This window comes from Heteronotia binoei, chromosome 8 (assembly GCF_032191835.1).
Source record: "Heteronotia binoei isolate CCM8104 ecotype False Entrance Well chromosome 8, APGP_CSIRO_Hbin_v1, whole genome shotgun sequence".
In the NCBI taxonomy this organism is placed as follows: Eukaryota; Metazoa; Chordata; class Lepidosauria; order Squamata; family Gekkonidae; genus Heteronotia; species Heteronotia binoei.
The window spans coordinates 32828252-32838251 of NC_083230.1; the positions used below are offsets into that span (position 1 = coordinate 32828252).

Sequence of the window (10000 nt, forward strand, 5' to 3'; positions counted from 1 at the left end):
ACCAAATTTAAGTTAAACTTTCCAGACATATACAAGATCCCAGCGATGTTATCTATCAAGCCCGAAGTACAAACATCAAACCAAAAACAGAGACAATGCTTTATAAACACACAATACCTTCCAAGAAAAAGGTTAGCTTGCCTAACTGTTTGGGATCAAATATATAATTATTAAACCTACTGTGATATAACCTGAGTGTTTTCAATTTGCAAACTTTACTCTTACATCTAATTGTACCAAAGTATTAGCACTACCTCCAGCAAATGTTGTGCAGTGGAATCCTAAACAGTTACTTAAGTTAAAAGGCTAAGAATGCTGCAAACCTGCTTGGGAATGCACTGCTGGTTCACAACAGTAATATTTAAATAATTGGTAAACAGAGACAATGCTGTCTTCCATCCCAAAAGTTTAATGAGCTTCAGAGAAGCAGTGATCAGATTTTCAAAGTTTCTTTGTTTCACTATGAAAATCTAGTATATTTATAAAAGAGTAGCAAGTTTGCCTGCTTGGTGTGCACAAGACACAGAACATCAGTGAAGTATCTTAACATCAGTCTAATGGTGAACGTTAAAAACAACAACAACAAAAAGCTAGACTACCTCACATTGTTGTACGTTACTTTGCACAAATATATTAATAAACAGTAAACACACTAATATATTTCTTGTATGCTTCAAAGTTGATTTGTATCCTCGACTAAGTTTTTCCTCAACTTTAGAGAATACCTCAAGGAGCACCAATGAAGTTACTTGTGTTATTCTTTCATTCACATTTTGTGAGCACAGTTCCTGAAAAGAATAAGTTTTAGTCATATGCACACCCTATGTAATGGATACATGTCTCATGTTTACTAGGGGTTTATATTCAACGTCAATGTATTTTGGAGAACAATTTATATTTCAGGTTCAGGCTGTACCTAAAGCCTGTGGTGCAGACATCTACCATAAAACGCCTCCTGAGTCCCATTAAGTGGACCTAGGGCTTTGATTTGTCAGTCTGCTTATTTAAGATCTAATCAAAAATTTTGAAGGAAAAAATTGTCAACCCTAAGCCTGTTCCTGCTCCCAACCTGTCTGATATTAGTACTCAACTGGATATTTTTGTCTCTAATTGTTATTCTCTGTAGTCTTAGTAAATGCTACCTACTGGTAGCTGTGACTATGAAGACAAATTGGCTAGCATATCTAGGGCTGCTGCTTTGAGAAATTAGTAAGTAACATATTATTCTGACTCTTTTCTCTCTCTGCTGTACAGTCCCAAGATTATATCTTTTTAAGGTATTAAAATGGGCACAATGTGCAAGTAGATAAATGTTTCAAAATCGTACAATAATATGGAAGGTTTGATAAAATATACTTTTTAAAAATAATGACAATATTAATAATTATGTATTTTTAATGCCACAAAGAGATTTCAAAATGCTTCTGAAGTATTTTTGCTACAATTGAATGAGAAAGAGGATGGGGTATAAATCAAATCAAATCAAAACTACTGCCATGTGAAACTGTAAGCAGATATAAAACTCCTAACTGTCTTCTCAGGTTTCAAAGCAAAACTGTTTTTCTCATATACTAGTTATTATCATTACAACGAACTGTAATAATACCAGCTATTTAATATTAGTACTAAAAACCAGTATTAAAGCAAAGCAACAAATTATTACTTTGTTCATTTGTAGTAACAGAGGCCCATATTACAGCAATATAACAGCAATTATATAATTTTTCCCCTACAAAGCTTGATTTTAACAGATTTACTTTAGCAAGTCTGCTTTTTCTGCTGTAATCAAATCCAGACGATGATCATAAAATGTACCTGTTTATAAATTAAAGATAAAAATCTGTGCCTTAACAAGTGAAAGCAATAGGTACCACAAGCACCTTAGCAGTCCAAACAAGATGCTTAGCACATTGCAAAATCTATACAAAATCTGAGGTAAAGACGGTCTAATTACACAATTCTATTAAAGTGATGGGGGGAGCTTAAAGCCTTATGAAGCCATACCCAGTCCTTATGGAAATGACATTTTTAAACAATTATTAACTAATAATATTAACTACAGAAGTCCCCTCTTAAATAACATTCTCTAGACTCAGAAATACTGAAAACAGTTACATATCTATAAATAAAAAGTTTTTAGTTTATAAGTAGCAAAGGGAACTGGATTTGCCCTCCCTTATCCAAATATATAGGATAATTTTTTCACCAAAATGAACAAGTCCTTTAGGCCCATTTATTGATTTTAAGTGCCATTCATTTTATTTATTTTCTTTTAGAAATAAACTATCACAGCAAAGCATCTGTACTGCAAAAAGTCACTGTGGTCCTTTCACCTTAGCTTAGTCTTCAAACAATTCCATTCTATAAGAATTCAAGTATCAAGTAATGTGGCCCTCTGGTGGAAAGCAAAGTGTTTTACTTTTCAGTATCACTCAGAGAAGCTGGAGGTTTTTAAAACATCTTTGCTTGAGAAGATTGAGGGGAAAGTTTTAGAAATATGACAGATGAATCAAAATAAAAGTATGTAGAAATCTCCAAACCTATCAAAGCATGAAACAGAATCTGGTATTTGAAGGTGAACATGCAGGAGCAAAAGCATACACACATATACACACAAAAACAAACAACAAAATAATGTTCCCTGAATTTCTCTCCCCTTCTGCAATATTTTTAAAAATGCACAAAATCCACATCAGGATAAAAGCCATCAAAACAGAAAGTAATTGCATGGTATCAAAAAACCAAGGCAAAACAACAACAACAACAACAAAAACTTACCTGCTGTTGTTGCAGATGCAGCAGTTCTACTGTGCTTACTTCAGTGCTGGTGTCACCACTTGATCTTCCATCTCTGCTGCCAGCATCTAATTGGCTGCTTAGAGTGCTCATTCCATTTTGATTCATTGAACTGTTGCTTATTGTCTCTGTCGCAGATTCCTGCATCATGACTTAATACCTAAAAGTGATTAAGAAGTATCAATTAGCACACACGTTACACCTTCACACTTTCATTATCAAGATGTCCCTCTCTGCCAATTACACAGACAGAATCTTTAGAAGAGGAGAAGAACAGAGAAATATTTCTCTCTCTCTCTCTCTCTCTCTAGATGTATGCATGTATGTATGTATGAATCCTTGCCACAGTCGTAGCAAACAACACAAACCAAACCCTGCTTTCACAGATATACTAATAACTGAAATTATGCTTCCTATAAGCAATTGGTGGGATAGTTTCATTTAAACAGGGGGGGGGGGGGGGACACACACACCCTGCACGCGGCATGGCCAAACAGCATTCATGAACAACTACATTTTAAAGTCTAGCGACCAAGCCAGTGTTAAAACGAAGGCAGAATTTCACACTCTGCTCAGTATTTCACATTATCTAGCTATGACAACCATGGGTGACTATACAGCCTTCTTTAAAATATTCACTATCTTGATTCTGTCAGAATTTTACAGCATCTCTTATGCAATGCTGTTGTTTAATGATGCACAGCTAATCATACAAAATTAAAATTTTGTAAGGGTGTTACAAATCATATGGTATCAACCAATGATAAATAGTATAATGGGGCTTCTCTTCTTTTTGTGACTAAATAAAATTTTGCCTTGGAGGCATTTTAAGAAAAAGCTCCTGCTGCAAACATGTCAGATATTGCCTATTTTTTTAATCAAATGGCTGATATTCATTTATTTTTTCTGACATTTAAAACATTTAATACTGTCCTTCCTGGGAAGTAATTAAGCTTATGCATGAGCAGCAATCAAACTGTTCACTTGAAGATGACTTAAAACTCAATTTTAACATAGGCAAATAAATGAAAGATATAAAATTAATTTTCCAGGCATGTATTAGATATGAAAGCTGGAAATAAAATCTATCAAGAATATCACTAATGATTGTGCTAAAAACAGCATAAATTATGCATATTACCTTCTCTACAGTAATAAATGTTTTATCATTTTCACTGCATAAATATACTGTACTTTCAGGATAGCAATGAGATGTCCTGCCAAGATCAGTTGAAATCATTGCAGTAAATAAAGAACTAACATGCTGTTACATACTAGAATTTCAAGTGCATTTTGTATCCAATTTTTGTTTTCCAAGCTACCTAAATTCTACTCTGCACCAAAGCTGCTAATTTCAATTCATTTCCCTACAATGCCTAAAGATTTCCAAGGCAAAAAATCCCCAAAACCTTCTGACATGAGAGTTTAAAAGCCTAGTTCCTAAGGGTTGGAGGAACCTCCCCCCCTTGCACAACATTGTTGTTCTCAGTTCACTCTGAGAAACAATATTTCTTTCTACCATACGAAAACACCAAATGATATAAATGTTGGTCATACAGCGATGCAGATTTTTGCAAAGACTGAAAGAGCAAATAAAAACTGAGCTTTTAAAAATGTTTTACAAGATAAAACCGTAACTTAAAAAAAAAAAGTTTTGGTCAAGAAGAATCATAACCATAGCAAGCCTGATCATAGTTCACATAAATAAGGGCAGCTGCCACAATCATAGTTAACAACTGTAGAACCAGATATGTCTAAGAACAAATAGCCCTTGTTAAAAACATTTGACTCAACATTAACTACGAAGAAGCATAGAATTGAAAAATGTGAAACACATGAGGACGGATTTTCTAAGAAGAAAACCAAGTGATACTGTTTCTGAGATTAGGCAGCTAATAAGTATTCAAATTAGGCATAAATTTTACATGCACCATGTTTAAAATATTCAGCAAAAATGTTCGGATGGCTTTTAGTTGCTATATGAAAATTCTAATGCATATCCTACTACTCTGTAGACTTGTTAAAAGCAGTATATTCCACTGATGCATTTGAAGCACACGTCACTGTGAACACATGAACGGAAGACCTTGCCTTTTTCAAGACACCTTCAAATAGATTGGGGGGGGGGGGGATGTCTTTAAGACAAATAAGATAATTTTACAATTCTTTCACAATGCAAACACTGAGTTATATTCATGCTATAATCAATCGTGCTATAATCATTAAAGGACAAACCCACTGTGCATGCAGCTTAACCAACCAATTTTTAAAAATCATGCATTTTTGGAAGTATCTTGCTTAAAAATCAAAATCATATGTTTGCATGTTTCTGATACATTCTACACAATTTGAAAGAAAAACGTTAATAATTCTCTACCTCTTCATGAAGCAAAAGGCATAACACATCATAATGCATATCTGTATCCACAGAAAGCTCTAAAGTATAGTGTATACTTCACATCTTAAATTGATCCATCAGCTTGTGCAATTAGATTTAACAAAACGTGGCTACTAAATGGTACTCTAACACAACATAAAGGTCTGATCCAGCATCAACAAATCCAGAAAAGGAACAAGCAGAAGAGTACACTATTCCCTGGAAGATGAAGTGGTGAGGGAAGTGAGTAACACATCCTCCAAAGAGAGCTACATATGCCTAACATTTGGACTTAAATGATCAAAATAAAACAGTTCAAGTAAGCAGTCCCTTCAGCTGAAGGTTTGTTTTGGTTACTTTGCACCCTTACTTTGCAACTTGGCTTCAAAACTGAGATTTTTGGTTGTACACATGGTTGTTCTACTTTTGCAATCCCTTCAATTTGGCACTGAGAAAACATCTATTTACTCTCTGAGTAATTCATGAAAGCTGCTTCTGAAACTCAAACTCTTAAGGACAGAAGACCAAAGCGCTTGTTCTACAATACATTTGTCAATATCATAGAAAGATAGCGCTCACAAGCTGTTCATATTTCTGACAAATACATTCAAGACTATAACATTCCCATTCCAAGACAGTTTAACTGAGGAAGAGAAAAGAATCACACATACAGACATGTGCCCATGCACACATACACATATTCCATGTAAAAATAAATGTATAAATCTCCAGAGCCCTGTTGTGGAGTTTTCAAGTGTATACCAACTGGGACAGTTCTACCTTCATACAACTGTTTGTCATTCAAAGATATGGAAGAGACAAGTACCTTAGCTGCTTGCTTTTAGTGGGAGTGCATGGACTACTGCCTCACATTTAACAAACAATCACATAATTCAAGTGCAATACTCAGGCTACAATTAGGCGAAGATGCTTTTTTACTCTTGGCTCAAACCTCTTCCTGCCAGTAATTTAAAATTTTCTCTAGGTTTCTTTAAATCAGCAAGTCACTTGTACAGATACTTATTCTCTACACCACTTCCCTTTTGAAACATTAAAGTGACACTGAAACTGACTGCACAAGATTGCATTTTCTCTTCCTAAACAACTTGAATTGAAAGGTTACTTAGTGTAACAATATTTACTTGCAGAATTGTGTTGTTACCAAGGGTATAATGGATAGTGGCTATGCAGGTTTACGCAAGAATGAGTGAAGCATGAGGCATTAGCCATGTGTTTGACATGTTTCAAATTGCTATAATCCAGCATTAAACACACCCAGCAATTCATGCCATTTCTTGCAGCCATAATCTTGAATAAAGCGTGCACAACCACTTATTATATAAATTAGTATATGACTCCCTGTTATAGTCACAACAGCGCTTTTGTGTTTATTTTGCATCAAGATGTGGTCTTTTATTTGTACAAATAGCAGGATAAAAAAAACACTACTCAATTAGACCTCCTTACTTTTATGATAGGTTTGTAAGGGGGGGGGGGGGCGGAATCTAGATTTGTTTGTTTTGTTTTTCCCCTAAGAGTTATGTTGGTATAAAACGGAACAGTGTGAAATATGTACTATCTTGTGCAACACTGTCTTGATTGTTTTCTAGATCTCTGGAAAGTGAGGGCCTGGTGCAGTTCAGAACTTCAGAAACTATATCGAGAGAAAGTTTTGAATCTCCACTAGTGGGCCTTTTTCTGAAAGATGCTAGTCTTCATACATCATGGGTGGGCTTGCAGTTATACTCATTTTTATAGTCTAGCTGACAAAACTGGGTTTTCAGTTGAGAAAGAATGACCAAGATTTTACATGGCAGCTACAAGCCAGGACCCAAGGCATACTTCATTATTTTAAAATGTGTTAATGATTTTCTTTCCTTAAACACGGTGACCAACAAACTTCCTAAAAAAGGAAATATGTCAATAAATTAACATCTTCTTGTCTTCAGCGTCTTGGCTTAGCAATTCTACGTTTCAAGATAAAGCAAACTTGAGCATGATACGCAACTATAGGGGACTCTGTTCATAAATGTTCAATGACCTTCACAACTTGTCGCAAGGCTTCGCCTACATCCTGTTGATCTCTAAACCACTCATGAGCAGTAAATAACTATATAATAAAATCCAAGTCCAACTAGAGCCATGGCTTCACAGATACCAGTCTGAATGGACAAGCAACTTTTGAAATTGAGGTGGCTTTCAAATATAGCTTGTGACGTGGCATGTAGGCATGCTGTTCAACGAAAAAAGACCAATAATCCCATTATACATGCCAAATGTTTAGAGTATGAACAACATTTGCTTCTTGGGTGCTTGGCAGAAGTTGTGTGTGTGTGCGATGTATACATATTGTAAATAAATACAGTTGGTTTTGGGGGGATGGCAAAAGCATTTGTTTATTTAAAGGTATAAAAAAGCACCATCTCTTAAAACCATTACTAATAATTCATTAACTAAACACATACTAGAATTCAAAGGGCATATCTGAAGCTCCTTCCTTATGATATTGTATATGAAAATTTTAATTCTAATAATCACCCTAAATTCTGGCCTTTCCCTCTCAATTAAGCTTAGAGTTTGAGGGTGGGAATTAATCAAATAGCCTCCTTTTTTATTTCTTAGATAATTCATCACCAACACAAGGTACAATATATTTAAAGTCTAGACTAGCATAGCAAGTCTTAAATATTTATAAATCACAATGCCAAATGTGAGGGCATTGTTGTATGTACAAGAACAAAACTCACACAAACAAGCTTGATTGTCTCCACACATTTAAATGAAAAATGATGTATTTCAAAGGCAGGCATTAGCATGGGAATAATGGAACACACTGTAGTATTCTTCTAATACTCATAAAAGAATCAGGTAGGTCCATTTGAACTGAAACATCTTCCTACAATATGAGAAGCACAAATCACAACTTGTTTTAAAACCAAAAGCCCTCTGAATTGTATCAGCAAGGGAATTCCATCTGACAAAGCAGGCTTCCGTAGGAGGATCCTTCCTTGTGAACTCGGACATTGCACATGCAACAGGGTCCTACATTTGCAGAGCTTTAAGCAGAATGCCTATGCTCAGTAAATGGTCCTTACACACCACTCAGCAGAGGGGAACTGGAATTCACCATAGATGGGCACTCAGATGCAATGTAGCCAAAGCTCAGTCCTCTCCAGCACTGCATGAGGAGAATGGTGATGTGGCTTATCATAAGGCTAATGAAGCATGTGGGAGAGCAGGAAGCCCAGTCTACCCTATCTGCTACCAAAGGCTACTTCTGCTACAATTATTACCATGTGCAATGTCTTCTTGAGCACAACTTTCTCTCTGGATCAGGGCCAATGTATTTAGATACTCAGATACAAAGGACCACATGCAATTTGATATAAATTAAGCTGACAAAATGCATACTGTTATGCTTCAGTACATTTTAATGAACCTCTTTTTCCACGAGGGAGTAAAAAAAAGAATAGCTTCCTAGAATGCTGGTAGCAGAAGAGAGGCCTGACAAAGCCTGACTACCATAACATTTAACACATTGTCAGTATAAATTGATAAGTCAATGGTAAACATTGATAATTTAAATATCAACAGTTATTTTTGTTGCTCAACAATAGAAATTAAACTGTATAAAGCATACAAGTACAACATAGCAATAAACTTTAATGTTGAAGGGTGACTAACAAAACTGCTTATTAAGTTGTAAAAAAGCTGACAATCCTAGGGTTTTCTTTTAAAAAAGTTAACATGCAGGAATGTAAATAGATGCCTTTCCAACATACATTATTAAAACCATATAATATCATTCTCCACATCCCACCCCAAACCCCACTCTTTATTTCCATGGATGACCATTGTAGGTGTGTTCAAAGTAAAGCAATGCTAAAAATAAACTTTGGTCCATTGTCTGCATTTTATGTTGTACAATCTTCCCCACCCATGACATTGCATATGCTGCACATATAGAAATTACTTAGCCCATAGCAATCATCTCTGTTCACAGTATAACATTCCACTCATTGTTACAAGTCAGAAGTATGCAAACTTGTATGAAATAAGCCTTAGTAACTGTGCCATCTTAACTCACTTGTATCACTAAAAATATCTCTGGAATTTCAGTGATTTATTTCGTTTGAAAATTCAAGAACCTTTTGTAAAGAAGGAGCTGAACCGCTAAATATCACCACACTGCTCCTAAGACTCACCACACCAAGTCTAAAAGATATTATATCCTTTGCATTACATACATCTGGAGTCACAGACCTTCTAGGCTACATTATAGGAACCCTGTACCAAAAGAAACCTAATTTCATTATAAGGTTCTTATCAAAGCTGTAATAGCTTAAAAACTTCCTTCCTGACAACAACTGTTCTCTCTTGAGGGCAAAAATTCCAAAGAGACTAGGGAGAGTTTACTACTGTCAGTCAATGGAATACATCCAATAGTCAGGAAGCAATATGGTAGGATAAAACAGTGACAATTGTGGAAGCCAAAAAAAATTACACCTAGAAGACAGATTTCCCCTGAGACAAAACACAAAATACCATAGCCTTCTATTCTAAAAAATGTGATGCACTAATTAACAAACAAAGCTCGCTTTTAGAACCTACTCTCATCATCTTAGCAATAATGTTGAATCAATACTCATCAAATTCCACATCCATCAAAACTCTAAAGTCATCAGCCCCTGCATCCCAATTCAATGCATTATTTTCATTAACTTTTCCAAGCTCTTGTCTATACTTCTGATTCTCCCACCCAAAGCTACTCTGATTCCTTTTCCTACATTCCCACCCAACTGATTGGTCACAAATTCCTTTCTTTTC

At 35.3% G+C, this 10000-nt stretch overlaps 1 protein-coding gene across 8 annotated transcripts in view; it reads right to left on the reverse strand.

Moving 5' to 3' along the window:
- The window catches only part of FOXP2 (forkhead box P2), a 919977-nt gene that overhangs the window by 446688 nt on the left and 463289 nt on the right, over positions 1 to 10000 (reverse strand). For all 8 annotated transcript variants that reach the window (XM_060244871.1, XM_060244870.1, XM_060244872.1 and 5 more), the window contains one exon: positions 2779 to 2956. In XM_060244871.1, the coding sequence (XP_060100854.1) occupies positions 2779 to 2946 (168 nt within the window). In that variant the 5' untranslated portion in view covers positions 2947 to 2956. The remainder of the gene's footprint in view (positions 1 to 2778; positions 2957 to 10000) is intronic.